The 16007-nt window shown below is 41.8% G+C and overlaps 1 protein-coding gene and 1 long non-coding RNA gene across 7 annotated transcripts in view; one reads left to right on the forward strand and one right to left on the reverse strand.

The window, feature by feature from the left end:
* Window positions 1–14017, reverse strand: part of Vcan (versican) — an 87719-nt gene extending 73702 nt beyond the window's left edge. For 5 of the 6 annotated variants that reach the window (NM_001134475.1, NM_019389.2, NM_001134474.1 and 2 more), the window contains exons 1-2: window positions 13063–13502; window positions 2449–2524 (exon numbers count right to left, since the gene is read on the reverse strand). In NM_001134475.1, coding sequence (NP_001127947.1) covers window positions 2449–2518 — 70 coding nt within the window. In that variant the 5' untranslated portion in view covers window positions 2519–2524; window positions 13063–13502. Of the gene's footprint in view, window positions 1–2448; window positions 2525–13062 lie in introns of all 6 variants that reach the window. The other variant, XM_011244470.2, reaches the window with a different exon arrangement.
* Window positions 4687–16007, forward strand: part of Gm4117 — a 57074-nt gene continuing 45753 nt past the window's right edge. The window contains exon 1 of the long non-coding RNA XR_003950663.1: window positions 4687–10580. This is a non-coding gene — a long non-coding RNA (predicted gene 4117). The remainder of the gene's footprint in view (window positions 10581–16007) is intronic.

The following is a 16007-nucleotide window of genomic DNA, read 5'->3' on the forward strand; positions in this document are numbered from 1 at the left end:
TTTGTTTTGTTTTTGAGACAATGTTTCTCTGTATAGCCCTGGCTGTCCTGGAACTCACTCTGTAGACCAGGCTGGCCTTGAACTCAGAAATCCACCTGCCTCTGCTGGGATTAAAGGTGTGTGCCACCACACCTGGCTAATTGTTAAATTAAAGAAATTGTTAAAGTAAAGGTTTCTTTGTGTGCTAAAGGCAACAAATCGGTATGACATGGTGTTGCTTAAAGTGAGCCACTGAACTTTAGAATCCTATGGCCTCCAAGAACAGATGAGAGAAAGCCAGGCATCATCTCAGATGCTGCTGCCCATCCCAACGTGAACAGGGGAAATTTGTTTTATGGAGATCTGAAACGTTTATATGTTCTGCTTCTGCCTCTCATAGGAAAGAACTAAATATCACCCAAGTTAGCTAAAAGTTGATTGTGTATTTTATAAAGAATGGAGCCTCAAATATAGTAATTGCATGACATTGTTAGCTGCTAGTGGTTTTTTGTTTTGTTTTGTTTTGTTTAAACTCTAAGACAGAAATACACCACACACTGTTTTCTTTCACTATGTGAGTATCTCAAAGGACAGATGTCTTGCTGTGGTGTTCACTGTGTTTCCTCTTTCATTATTAGCCACCAAAGCTTTTCCGGGCCCTTCTCTACACCTCTTGCCTTCACTGGGCACTGTTAATCTTTCCTCTGTGTTCTCTTTATGAACTTCTTGGAAACTTCTAATAAGACAACTTTGAAGGTATAACAGATCATGGAGTCTAGACTTCCCATCCTCAGGCCACTACCTGAAGTAAGTTACAAGTTCCACGCCAAGGCTGCCACAAAAATCATCCAAATCAATTTCTCGATATTGCACACAGAATAAAATTTGGTCTGTACTGTCCCAGGTAGACAAGCAGTGTAAGAAGATGGGGATGGTGAAGATGGGGATGGTGATTCTGCATGGCTTGTCCTTTTCATCCCCTTTGTGTGACGCTTACTGGATGTGGAAAGCAATTGTTCTTCTCAGCCCCTCAGTGACCTCCTTATAGCACATGGGTAATGGATGTTTTGGTTAACCAATGTTAAGCACTTAAAATAGCTTCCAGCTCCCAGTGAATCCTGTCTACGTGACTAGTGCTGCTACTATTTATATAAACTGATCACTGCTTATCTCTCTGTCTATATCTACTACTTTTCTTTTGATCACTCCTGTCGGTGATTTTCCTGTTGCTCACACCAGTTTATCTTTGTAACTTAAGATCAAATCTTAGGAGGTCAGAAACTCTGTGTTCTTATTTCAGCTTGCATGTTACTTTCTCACAGAGACCAGACCTGCTTCGGTCAACAGAAGTTATTCTCTGGGACGTCATTCCGCTGTATTTTCATCGTCATGATTATTTGTTTGTTTATTTCCTGTTCATATAAATTTTAAGTTTAAGGAAAACAAAAACAATATATCAGTTATCCACTGATAAATCCCCAGACTCCTAGAATAATACTTGGCACAGAGAACGCTTTCAAGAATATTGTTAAAGAATGGAAGATTAGACAAATGGATGGATGGGTGGATAGGTGAATAGATGGAGATGCTTAAACCTTCAGATATGAAGAATTAATTAAGGTATAACTAAGGAGAATCACTGAGGAAGTGCCAAGCAAAAGAAGCACATATGGGGAAAGAGGAAAGAAAAATAAATTCTGTGAAAGCACAAATTGTTTCAGGAAGTCTGCAGCATGTGTGTGCAGGAGACGTGGAAACTACGCATGCAGACGACATGAAGCAGGAGCAGATCAGTGAAGATTGACATAGACTCTTCAAGTTCTTTATTGTGTTTCCTTGAATACACTAAAAACTACAGTAACACTTATAGCCTCCTCACTAAATAGGTGTAAAAGGTACCACTAAGAGAGACAGTACATGTGTATGTACTTACCAGCTATCTTTCCATGCACAAAGACGGAGATGGTTAGGAATACTTGCTGACAACAGTTTTTAATTTTCCTACCCTAAAATTCTAGACTTCTCCTGATTTAATTTTACTTGAAAAAGTAGTGCTGAAGTAATTAGAATTTTAAGTATTCTAAATGCTCTAAGAGAATCTTGTTGCACAGTTCAACTTGAGGGCCAGATATGTTAGCTCGTATTAGTTATCACAGAATTTGTAAGACTGGGGCAGGACACTCATGAGTTGAGCCTACCTAGAGTACATAGTGAAACCCAATCTCAAAATAAATAATAATAATAAGTAATCTATGACGTTACTAAAAGAGTCATTTAACACAAGTTAGTTATTTTTTGTCTGATTGATTTATTGAAATACATTCCATTTAGTAATAATATTTTAAGTAATAATCTTTAGTAATGAATAGATTATTAAAAATGATTCTTCAATGCAATGATCCCATATTATAATCCCATTCCCCAGTCTTCTTTTACATATCAACTTTAAAAGAGAGTTACTTTACTCACCTTGATGTAGTGCATGGGTTAGTAATAAGGTTGAGCACATCCATAAGATGCCTTTCATATTTATCAACATCTTGTCCTAGAAATGAAGGAAAACAAAGTATACCACAAGCATTTATGGTTGTGACGGGCCATACATCACACGTTAATAAGGAACCGAGTACAATAAAAAAGGCAGTCATCTGCTGGTTGTAAACACAGGAGGCTTGTAATAGAAGATATCACAAACTTTCTAATCATTACTTTGAATCACAGCTTGAGAGACACTAGTTGCCAAAATAATTCCAAGCCTCAGCACGGAGACATAATACACATGGTGGCCACATCTAGGCAGGCCATAGGAAGAACACTAGGGACCTTAGTTAGCCTGTGTAAATAAGGTGAGTTGCTAGCACCCTCAAAATCGAATTAAGCAATAGGAATCTGAATACAACTGAATAAGGGAACGATGAAGATGATGCAAAAGCGATTCTGATAGCTCAAGCTTCACAATCGGTTTGAGGTGAGAGGGAATTGTCTGTGGCTCTGGCAGAGGTCAGCAGCAGCAAGAATTGGGCCTTTGGAAGGCTATTGATGCAGGCGCACAAACACCTCTAACTGTCTCTCTGGCTGAACAAACAAAACCAATGTATCCTAAAGAGCTGGTAATTACAAAGTAACCAGTTTTAAAGCTCTCAACAGCGTTTAAGTCTCAAGAGTAAACAGTGAACGAAGATACACTGAAAGTCAAGAAACACTGACCTTGGATTGGCTACTAATTTACTATGTGCTTTGGGAAAGGTGTTTAACCATCTGAGTCACAAAATGGAACCTTCCAAGTCTAGATTTGTAGAAACCATCCTAGTAAGAATAAGCACCAGGCTTGGGGGTGGGGTGGGGTTGTTACTGATTGGATTTAGATGTCTCTCAATGACCCATGCTTTGAAGGTTTGGGCCTCAACTTGGCTTCCCTGTAGTTGGATAAATTTACAGAGATGGTGCCTAGTGGGAATTCTTGAGTCGTCAATGATGTGTTCTCAAAGGGAATGTGGGATGCGGATCTCTTCCTCTCTCTGTTTGCCTTTCCACTGGCTTCCCATGAGCAGCACATTCCACCACATGTTCCCAGGCATGACATGCTACCTGGCCACAGGCCCTTAAACTAAGCCAATCAGTCAAGTACTTTAACCTCCAAAACGGTACAGCCAAAGAAATCGCACTAAATATAAGTTGATTGTCTAGGTTTTTTTTATTATAGTCTTGGAAGCAAATTCACAGGCATATTATGGTTTGAATAAATTCAAGAATGTTTTGTTACATCCAAAGATGCCTTCACTGGCTCATACGTAAGCTGGTACTCTAAAGAGCTCCCTGTGCCTTCCTTAGAAAACAAATTCTGTATTACCTAGGAAACCTGGACTGGAATAAGTAAATGTTGAAAGAACACAAGTCCAGTTTGTGCTCAAATAAAAATTAACATCCTATGACAGCTACTCATTTTTCTTTAATAATATTCTGGTGTTACTTTATAAATCTCAAAAAAAAAATGCTACAACCATACTCAAGCAAACTATAGAATACTGTAATTTGAGGTATTTCCTAAAATGACATTTTAAGCTTAATATGCCACATATCTCACCTTTGCCATCCTTGGGTCAACTGATAATTCAGAGAGGAAGATGTACTGAGGATTCTTAATTAACCTTGGCATCTAAATGGACTCATCACGCAATCACAATAGCATGCCACTAGACTGCATTAACCATTAACTGGGAACCTCATAGCATTTCTGGATTTCTTATAAAGCAATACAACAATAGGTTATGGCTTGTAGGTCTGTGACTATACATCTTTCTTAATGGCAATTAGTTAATGAAATTAATAAGACATTAATTTCATAGGCAAGAAGAATATTGAGTCATAAAATCATTAAATATGATTAATCCTTGAATATTAATTCAAACTAGATAGGAAAACTTCTATTAATCATACTTTTAAATAATGAATTCTTTGTTTATTTAAAGAAAAAGTGTTTTTTTTTCTTTTTCATTTTTCTTCATTTGTTCCCCAGGAAACCTTTATAACGTTATAATGTATTCTTTTTAATGTCTGGATTACACTGTTAAACAGGTTTAAATTCAAATTCTACACTTTCTACTTAAACCCTCAGATTATAAGTAAATGAATATGCCTCTCTAAAATTTGTTTCTCTAGTTATTTAAGGATGAAAATAAATGTAGAAATGATTGACAGACCTGGGGATAATGCACATGAAATATGTCCATGCATATCTAAACTAGTCACTAATTACTGGTTATAATTAAAATTAGTAACTCAGCCTTCCTATATGGCTAGAGCTCAGATCACTAACAATAAAAGAATTTGAAGCCCTATGTCATTCTTTGGGTTACCTTTATAATAGCAGTATATAATTTTAGTTTGTAATAAACTGCCATAACTTCTTTTTGCTTTTAATGATTACTTTACAATGTGTTTTACTGGCCAGAGACATGGCTCAGTGGGGAAAGGCCCTTGCTTCAAGCCTGATGACTTGAGTTTGGTTCCTAAGAACTACTTGGTAGGAGAGAACTGACTTCCTCAAGTTGTCCTTTGACTTCACCCATAAACAATAAATAAATGTAGTAAAATATGCTTTATATCCACTATAAAAATAGTAGGGGTCTAGAAGACAGAGTCACTCACTAATGCCACAATATTTTATGGTGCTAGATTCAATGCCCTTGAGACGGTTAGTAAACCAAATGCATGATCAATATTTCCACTTTGAAAGATCGGTAAATCATTATGAATGTTAATATGTCTGTAGGGCTAACTGAGATTTGGAGTACATATGTAACAGCCTATTTAAATATCAATATTGGCTAATAATAATATTGGACATATGTCGATATTCAGAAAGTCAAATATTACAATACCAAAGTAAAATGGTGTGACCATGACTCTGGAATATATATCTTCTCCATTCTCATTTCTATCAAGGGCAAATTCTCAAAAACCCACCTCTCTAGATACCATGCTTAATCCTTATAGTTTATCTTTATTTTTTCTCAATTAAAGAGAAAAGTTTGTCTTCATCTCTATAGTAAGTATTCTCACCTGCAGAGAGCCTACCATAAAACCTAAAAGAAGGTATGAAGCAAGCACATTAAAAACATAGAGATTAAATATGTTTTGAATGCATTGGTATGTTATAAAAGAAAAAAAAGTGCCTGCTGCAACATAAATACAAGACTAAGTCCCAGGTCTCCAACTTCCTTAGAAACTGAACTGGAAGATGCAATGATAAATCTGTATTCCAACTGTCCAGTCTCCAACGGTAAGCACACGGGGCTCTCCCAACTGGAGCTTTTTGTGATGGAGGTCACTGGAGCTCCAGCTAGCATCTTCTCTACGTCTGCTCATGCCTGACCCTCAGCATCTATGCTACATTCAAGCTGAAGGATGATTGGTTATGGCTTTGGTAAATATAAAATACGTCAGGGAGCTGTCCCAGACACTGGATGTCTCAGAGCTGTATTTTTGTTGCTCCATCATGAATATATGTGGATAGACATTTCCTTTTTTTTTTTTCAGTTTTATGAGATCCTTACCCATGTTTTTAATTAAGCTACACCACTTCTTCTCTGCATTGGGTCCTACTAAATGACAAATGTTTCTAGCATGCTTCCCACCCCCATTTCTGTTCTGCTGTAGAAGGTCTGTCTTGTAAGGGTGGTCTGTTAGTGATAACAAATCTCTGTACATGGAAAGACTGAGGCGATAAGAGAGCCAGAAGTCCCTATATTTAGCCATATACTTCAGGAAAGTCAAGAATCGGAAAAAGTCAGCAAACAATCAAGGCCCAGCTGACTGCAGCTGTTTAGTTTCCAGGGAGACAAAAGACAAGATCAACAGAACTTGTAGCCCTGTGAAATGTCTGCAGAGAAGAGGGGCATGTCACATCAAGGATGGGCTGCCAGGGTTCTATTAAACAGATATTTAGTATTCCCCCTCGTTCTCGGGGAAGCCTAGAGGAGCGAGGGCTAACTTAAGGACAAAGACACAGTGGTTTTGTTTACCATCCTGACAATTAGTTGTTCTGAACCACTGGTTATTTTAAATACCTCCATTACAAATTAGATATAGTATGCATTATATGTTATACTATACTACTTATTAGTTCATTATTTCAAGAAGAATCTCTGAGAGGAGCCTTATGGTTTAGACTTCACAGGAGTAAGTGTACCACATGGATACATCACAGCCTACACCTGGATTCCCGAACCAATGCTCAGTTAAGCTTTTAGTGATGTCCCTTAATACTCTGCTCCCTGTGAGCTCTCATTTCCTTACTCTATCTCCTTCATTCTCTGTTTTCACTGGGACGCACATCACCAATTTTCTTATGTATTCAGAAATTATGATTCTCTTTTAGCCAACATAGATGCCTCAAGAGAGAACATCTAATATTTTCTTACTTCTTGTTCTCCAATGCCCAGGACATTCAGTAGCTGTCTGTGTGTATAAGGATGAATGTGTATTATATGAGGTCACAAGATACATTCTGTCTGCACATTGGTCTTTTGTTCTCGTCACCTAAACCATGCATTCCCAATCCCGCACATAGAATTTTCATGGGAAGAGTAGAAGTGTTTACTCAGCAAGTTCCCTGGGATGCATCTTTAGGATGGTTTCAAGCTAATTGTGCTTCAATCCATATGTAGTAGGTCACACCTGCAATCCCAGCATTGTACAGGCTGAAGGAAACAGGAAGGCTGAAAGGTCAAGGAGATCTAGGGTCTAGAAAGATCCCAGACTCTCCTTGTTCCTTGTACAATAGACTACTCTATCAATAAAACACCCCTGCAGAAAAATCCTTGTGCATTTATCTTGAGTGGTATTTGTACCATCACTTCTATAGTGTCTACAGTAGAATATCTAGATGAAAGAATATGCACAACTTTTGTATCATTTGTTGCTAAATTGAAAAATAGTTTGCTAAATTATTTCTGAAGGAAAACTTACTAAAGTTCTGGTAATCATTTATAACTTCAGTTCTCTACAACCCAACCAGCATGTTTCACAAACTGTCTTCCTTGTCTGATTGATGAGAGCAATGATAAAGTGTATTGTCGATATTTTGGTAACTTTAAAAAAAGATTTATTTTGTTTTATATATGAGTAGTTTACTTGCATGCACGTGTGTGCGTGCGTGTGCATGTACAGGCACCATGTGCATACACCTGGTGTTCAAGGAGGTCAAAAGAAGGCATCTGATCCCCTGAAACTTGAGTTACAGATGGTTATGATCCAGCATGTTGGTTGGAAACTGAACCAAAGTCCTCTGCAAGAATAAGCGCCCTGAACCACGGAGCCACCTCTCCAGCTGCTTGTGACTATTTCTTCTATAACTATGATCAAAGATGAACTAATTTTCCTCACAGGATTCAAAAGCATATTTTTCTGCAACACTATTAATTTTTAACTCTGCCCAGTTTTTTTTCTAGGTTTAAATTTGCATTAGGCATAACACACTAGTATCTAGTTTTCCATTTCTCCAAGCCTTTTCATGGGTATTTAATTTAGTCTTTTAAACTTTATAAAGGAATCCATTTAACAAGTGATGATAGCAGAGGCCCATTTAACTTGCTTTCCCAGCTAGAACATCTCACACAAAACTTCTGATTACCAATGTAGTGGTTAGTCCACTTTATCTCAGGCCAGGTTGGAACCATAACTTAATGAGGATGTGCTCATGTGACTGCAGGTGTCTCCAAAGGTCAGAGGTGTCAGATCCCTCTGCAGCTGGAGTTTAAGATGATTGTGGGTAGCTCAGCATGGGACCAAACCCCAGCCCTCTGCTAAAGCAGTGCACACTATTGCACACTCCCTATCACCGAGGCTCTCTCTGGCACTGAGAGTAAGTAGTTTCTGGTAAGCATTCTATATTTATATACATCTGAATATAGCATATATAACAGGTGGGTGAAAAGAGTTTTGGATTATAGAATACACACCTTTAACAAAGATCTTATGTACTGACCACAGAAAGAAAACTATTCCATCACATCCAATTCTAAGAACTTCATGTAGATTCAACTTTGTGACCGAGATGTGCTTATAGACTTTTATATCTACCAAGTCTAGATTATAAAAATGGACAATATTTACTAATACTAATGGAACTTGGTCAAGGCATGTGCCTTTACTCTCCCTTGTTCTGATTCCAAATGTCTGCAACAGGCAGCACATTTTTTCTAGACCAGAGCAAGAAACCTCTAACAATGAGTGTTTGTCTGTCCCCTAACTGATTTCTCTAGGTGGGTGGAGGAAATTTTAAAAATCCACCTAGTATAAGCATTCATTCTTTTGCCCCAAAGCAACATGAGTGTCTAGAAGTGCTGCCCTTCTCTGATCCACATCCCATCTGAAATACAGAATCTGTGGATGTCTATCCATGAATAAAGTCTACAAAAAAAAACATAAAAGAGCTTAAGTATATGTGTGAGGAAGACATTCAGTTAGTCTTAGTGCTTTCAGGGGCTCCAGAATGCCCCACTATTGACCAATCATTAACCTGAGAGTGTTTAAGCTTAGCAGTGTAAAGAGAGACAGAACAATGGGTGCATCACCCTCACTAATCAAATTTAGCTTTATACCCTTCCTCACTCTTTATATCCTTCCCAAACAAAACGTTACTCATACATAGACAGAGGCAGCATGGAATACCACAGGGATTTCCCTGCAGTTAGTAGAAGCCACGAAAGGGGGTAAGCCTGACTGCATAAATACCTATTAACCTGAAGAAATTCTTTTCAAACTTTCTCTCTCTCTTTCTTTTTTTTTTTTAAGGAAGGAAATAAGACTTATTATAAAGAGGCTTAAATTTTCAAACCACCAAGAAAAAGCAAACTTTGAACTCTTACATAAATTCTAAGTGATGCTCTTGAATCCCATCCTTTCTACCACCCACAAGAAGATTAAGGACTGTGGACTTCCTGCTGGAGGAAGTAATTGCTCAACTGCTTGGGAATCTATTGGAACCCTTTGTAGCATTCGTGGGGACATGCAGATGCAATTTGTCAAGTATTCCTTTATTACATTGTGACTCAGAACTAGAACTCAGGTGCTTTGGGACCCCCTCCTTGCTATGTTCCTCTTACAAATGGTAATCCGCTCCACCTCAGACAACTATCTGATACTTCCACTAATGTTTTCCTATTAAATCCAGAACATTTCATTTTAGGCTTTTATGTGAATGTTTTCTTAGTTTGACACAGTTGCCAACCAGTACTTAGCACAATTTAGGCCATAGCTTTTAGAGAGAAGAAGAAAGGAAAAAAACAAAAAACAAAAACCACGATAATGGACCACTTATAAACAGAATTTAAGGTGGGAGAGAGGATCATTAAAACCTAGCTTTTCCGAATTAGAAGCTGGAGAATTTACAGTGAAGACCTTAGTAGCAGGGTCCAGTCTAAATCATGAGACCAACCGCAGCGCTCTCCCCTCCCCCACCCAACCCCTAAACGCTGCAGCTGCCAACCCAGCTCTTTATCAGCCATTTGGTCAACTTGTGCTAGACACCTACCCCCTGCCCTTTCCTGCCCACTCTAATGATCCTGGTTGATACTCAATTACAGCAGAATTAATTTTGTCTCTGGCTAAATGTGGTCTTTAGGAATGTAAATGTATTTCAAAACGAATGCATGGAGCAATCGCAAATTTGTCTCATTTTCATGCCAAGATTTGACTTAGAATAAATCATCACTTTTCCTCCTTTTAAAGCAAAAACCCTGTACTTGCATATCACTTCCCCAAAAAAGCAAGAGAAAACAGTATTTTAACGGCTTTTAACTTGAGTCTTTGGTGCCATCTTAATAGAAGTTGGATCCGCTCCAGCTTCAGCTAGCCTTTGGAGCTCAGGAGACACGCCAGCCGAGGCCCCACCCGGGTTCAGCCCAGCCCCGCCCCAGTTGGCCGCAGCCGCTGGAGACCTAGGCTAAGCGACTCGCCCGAGCAGCTGTGCAGCTGTCTGGGAGCCCAGGAAGTCACACCCGTCTCGCGCACTGAGCTGAAGCTCCAGCCCACGTGGCGAATAGCGAACCCCCCGGCGCTGAAGGGAGTGCCTAGCCGGGCCCCTCCTCCAAACCAGGGTGAGTTTAGGGGCTGGGGAGGCTAGCCCCTCTCCGCTGTAGGCGGGGCCGGACCACCTCTGTTTCTGTAGCTGCTTCCCAGGCCAGCACCAGGCAAGGATGCGCTCGCTATCATTATCGTTTTCCGCATAACAGACACGAAAGTGAGAACAAAATTTCGAAACGAGTTCTTCCGGCTCCTGGCTATTGCATCCATCTGTTTCGTTTTCTTTTTTCTTTATCCGCCGACCCTCCATTGTCCCACTCTTTCCCAGTGGAAAAACTCTTTTCCTCTGCCTCTAGGCGCCCGCCTTCTTCCCAGTTTCCATGTGCAACGCCTGTCCTGATGTTGAGAAAGTTAAGTTTGGGATGAGGAGTGGGGGGAGGGGGGGTTCTTTTACAATAGCCTGGAACAGAGTCCTAGCATTGTGACCAAGGACCTTAGCGAAATTTGCCAAAGCAAGTGCCTTTATTACTTTTCTTAATGATGAGTAAATTGCACGTCAGGAAACTACAAACCTGACTCTGTCACCAGCGTTGTGAGTCCGCCCAGCTGCAGGCGCCTCCCAGAGCGCCGCGGGAAGCCACGCGGATGAAAGAAAAGGAGCCCGTGTTTTGGGGAAGACCAAATTCCCTTCTTTTTGTCTCCTCCAAACCCCAAAGACTCACTTTCCAGATTCTGAAGTGGAAAACTGACTATTAAAGGAGAACTGGGTCTTCTCTTTGAACCAAAGGATATGAAAGTGGTTTTCTGGCCCTATTTTCCGCTTGTGCTGAATTCTTCCATCAGGGGGAGCCCACGCCTACTACAAAACTCCCTATTCCTAGACATCTGGGTTCTGCTAGTCCGAAACACCCAACTGCAAGCAGATCTTAAGGAGCGCACCGCCTCCGCCCCCCCCCACCCCCCGCCCTTGCTCCTCCCTCTGGGCCTGCCTCCTTGGACAGAGACGGAAGGGACTTCACACTAGCCATTCATTTGTGAGCCGTGGGGGAGGGGACGCAAAAGCGCAGAGGAGGTAGAAAGGGGAAAGAGAAGACAGAGAAGATGGAGACTGAGAAAGAGACACAAAGATGAGGGAACACAGATAGCGAGTCTCCACTGTGGGTGTACTTGAGGCAGTATTGCCCTGCAGCCTCGGGGGAGATTTCTTTCCCTTTCCTCGGGATCCCGAGAACACGTAGGACATGCGGAGGCGAACGTAGTTGGATCCGAGAGCAAATAGTTTAGGCTATGACATTATTTTCTTACCACTATTTCTTCTGTCTAACCCCTCTGAGCAGTCCACGCCCATTGACACCGAGAACAAACCGAGACAACCGGGATGTCCCGGGTCTGCAGGCACTAGAGAAGTCTCTGCAATGCCCACGCCTACTCAGGGCAGTAGGACTTTCTCAGCCAGGGCGTCCCCGGGGAAACCCGGCACGCACTCTCCACAACCACTCCACCAGCCCGTAAAGTTGCTCAACTCAAGTGGAGAAATGGGAGCGGATGAAGATACAGAAGGGAACAGAGGACTGCTGTAATCCAGGCGAGAAGACTGCACCAATTGGTCCCCAACTCGAGTCTCCACGCCACCTTTGTCTGGAGAATCTATGGGTCCTGGTTTGCTAGTAAAGATTGGGGGACAAGCCTTCATTTCGTTTTCCAGAGCGAGGGGGGAGATACTGCACACCCCTCCAGTTCAGGGAAAGCTTTCCCGCCCAGGAGCCTCCCAGACCTCTACGGTGTTCCAACAACCCCACCCCCATCCAATGCGCCTTCCCGGCTGGCTCGGGAGCACCACGCGCAGGACAAAAGAACACAGGGGCAACGTGAGAGAGCTTTGACAGCCCTCAAGTCATCAAAGAAAAGCAGCCCCAGGACCCTACCCAACCCCTGCCAGATAGCCTCCCACATTGCCTGAGGGGTTGGGGGAAAGGGTCATGTCCGTGCAGGTCCTGGGCCGCTAAAGTATCCTGCTGCCTTGTCAGGAGCTGCCCAGAGGTGACTTTCCAGGAACCAAAGATACTGACCACACACACGGAGCCAGGAAACCAGGTGGTCTGCCCTAAGGTGGTTTCAGGGGCTTGCATTTGGGCAAGTTTGGGGACTCTCCATTCAAACTTTTGCCTCGACCACTTTAAAGAGAACAAAATCAAGGTGTGAGGAGTCCATTCCATTCCTCCAACTCAAGATAGCAGGACTTTTCTAGGATTTCGCTACAAAATCCCTTCCCCCTATTCGGTTTGTCCTTTTCCTCTACCCCACCCCGGACTTCTTTTGTCTAGCTCTTTTTCAGCACCAAGGTCTATCTGAATTCATCTCTTTAACAAGTTACCTTCATGTTTGAAAGTGCGCACATTTTTCTAACTTCGCCTTACAGCTAGTCCTCTTGGCTTTAATTAAAGCCCTCTTCCAATTACAATGTGAGTCTTTCCCCCTACTAAGCTGGACGGTTTTCTTTTCCCAACAAGTTTTCCCTCTTTCTTTTAAATGGGGGAACAAAAGAAAAGTGATTACCTTGAAAGGCGGCTTACTGCAGTTTTCGGGGTGGAAATTCACTGCTGAGCTGTGAGAAAGGGCTCCGCGTTGCCCCGGAAGATCACATAGGAAGCGCGGTGGCCTGGGGAAGGGTGCAGCGAGTGCGGGACAGAGCTGGAGAGGAGAGAGGATGCGCTGGTAGCGGCAGATCCTTGTCCCAGCGCTTGGCCACAGCACCTAATGCTCACAGCTGCTGCGCCCGCGCTCCTTGAGTTCTTCGCCCAGAAAGGCTCGGGGCAGCTCGCCTGCAAGTTCAAATGCGGGTTGTGACACCCACCGTCATTATATCACTGTACCGTCAGAGCCGAGGAGGAGACTCAGCGAGAAGGAGGAGGGAGAGGAGGAGGAGGGTTCATTCACAGGCTCCTGAAGAGCTCCGTAGCTCAGTCACTCCAAAGAGCCCAAGCTTGGAAACAGGCGGAGGGGCGGAAAGGAGCTCCCTCAGCCTGCGGTAGGGACCGCCTGCCTCCCTGGCCAGGCACTCCCACCTCTCAGCGTTTCTTCCTGATGAGAAGTACCAATCGGCTGGGGGTGGGGGGAATCCGTGCTCCTCATTCAACGACTCGGTACCACCTCGCTGTGCAGTCTCAAACAACTGCCTTCCCACCCATCCCCACCCCACCCCCTCTTCCCCGCCCTGGGCTGCTACTTCTGAATTAGGGGAAAGGAGTCCCCAGGCTCTGCTGCGGCCAGCAAGCACAGAGCAATTAAGTATGGTCAGTCCTTAGGAGCGGACGGGACTCTATAACATCAGCCAAGAACTTGCGTATAATGTGTTTAATGCGACCACGGAGCTTGCTCGTCCCATCAGAAGAGGTGTCAGGCTCAATGCTCCTGCCAACCTGAAAGAGATACTGAGAAAGTGAGATCCCAAGCCCCAGGGAGACGCAAAAGCTTTTCGTGACTGCTCTCCCTAGGGAACTGCCCAATGGGGAGCCCGCGGCATCAGGCCCTACACAAAGACCCTGGCAATAAAGGGTTGGACAGGAAATCCCCCCAAGCAATCCCTTGTCCCATTCAAAGAGAATCCTTTCTCTGACACAAATCCGCGTCTTTCCTTAAATGTATTTCGCTTCCTTCCTTCTTCCATACCTCTGTCTTTCACAGGATATCTTGCAGAATTTTCTGCCTAACTCAGATTTCTTTGACTTACCAGTCTTTCCATGTTGTCTGGAAATGGAATCTTTCACGTTCGCAATTTTTTTTTTCCCCTACTCAGGCTTATCCATCGATGTAAACAACATCAATATAGAGAAGCACACCCTTCACTGAATCACAAAAGACTCCATTAGGACCTTAAAGAGCAAAGGGTCAAACAGTTAATACAAAGGATTTCTGACCCTCACAAAAGGGCGACTTTGAATTTTCCGTTACGTTGAAGTCTAGTATGAGTTTCTAGAGAGAGGACAAAATAAGTTCGCAAGACATGTCGAAGTAACTCTCAGGGTACTGAAACAATTACAAACTTTTCCTCCTACACCAATATGGAAATATCCTTGTAATTATTGACTCTGAATGTTTTGCTTAGAGAATGACATCAAACACAGGGCTTCAGAAACGGTAGTGATTAACGCAGAGAGTTTGTCTTTACCCTGGATTTCTTTAATTAGATTGGCTGCCAACCACAGTTCTAAAGTTGTAACCTAGACCCTTCTGCATGTGGGCTCCTTTTCTAAGGTTTGTAGATTCAATATGATCATAGATCTTAAGTGATAAACATGTGGTAGGATTATCAGTACAATTTCATCCCCCGGTGTGTATTTCATGTGTCCTTTTACTTACACTCACTGTAGTGAGTGACTTAACTGTACTACGGGCCATTTCGAAATCAGTTTGGCTTACAGTGACTTATTTAACCTTTATGCGACGATTGTACTGCCATTACTAAAACTGAAATTTCATCCCATATATTGTGCAGAATGAGAGCCACATCTTGACATCAGACTTCAGTCACTGCATTTAACATGCCAACACAACCAGGTATGGAAAGAGACTCACCCCAAGCTTGCACAGACCAGAGATGCTTATCAGAACACAGCTCTTGAATCAATAGGAATTCATTCAGAAAGAAGAAAAATAAAATATAATGAATTTCCATTATTATTTATATTCCAGGCATTGGGGTAGATAGATTTTTTCTCTGAAACGCTTCAAGTTATTATCATTAATTTATTTCTTAAATTCAAGTGAACCTAGTTTGAGTTTTACAGTTAAGTGGTTTGCCCAAGGCTACTTTGCGACAGATCATTGGCCTAAAAGCTTATCAACTCTCTGTTATCCTATTCTCCCTTCACAATACACTTGAATAAACAAGTCTACAAAGAAGTAGGGCAGAAGCAAACTAGTAATAGATTGCTACATGTTTCCCAGACATGATAATGATCAGTATTTACTGCAAGCATCATGTACACATGATGGGAAATCATAAAAAGTCATTGATTGGATACGTTTTTATTGTGAGATGTTTTACTTTGTCTTGTCAAATGTGTGGGTTTTACCTGGTTTCCTTTTTTTTTTTTTTTTTAACTTTATTTCCTTAGCTGGTAATCATCCATAGTCCCTCCCTCATATCATCTACAAAACACGTGGTATCCAGTGCAAAGGCACTTTCTTAGGCAGGATCAACTTTCTAAGGGATGAAAAAACAGTGATGATCTTTGTGCAAGTCAAGCCACTACCTTGGCTCCCAAAGTTATTATTTAGAAAATTAAGTACCTTTTAAAATTGTCAAATAACAAATGATGTATAGCTTGATATTTACTTTCTGTCCCTGGAGACAGATCCTCTGCTTTGGCTACCTAAAATAATTTTCTTTTTTAAAGTACAAAACAAGGTATAGTTAGGATAGTCTATAAATACATTAAATTTTGAGCCTTTGTGTGTGTCTCTCCCTGTCTTTCTGTTTTCTCTGTTTATCTCTGTCT

The sequence above is a fragment of the Mus musculus genome, chromosome 13, assembly GCF_000001635.26.
Source record: "Mus musculus strain C57BL/6J chromosome 13, GRCm38.p6 C57BL/6J".
In the NCBI taxonomy this organism is placed as follows: domain Eukaryota; kingdom Metazoa; phylum Chordata; class Mammalia; order Rodentia; family Muridae; genus Mus; species Mus musculus.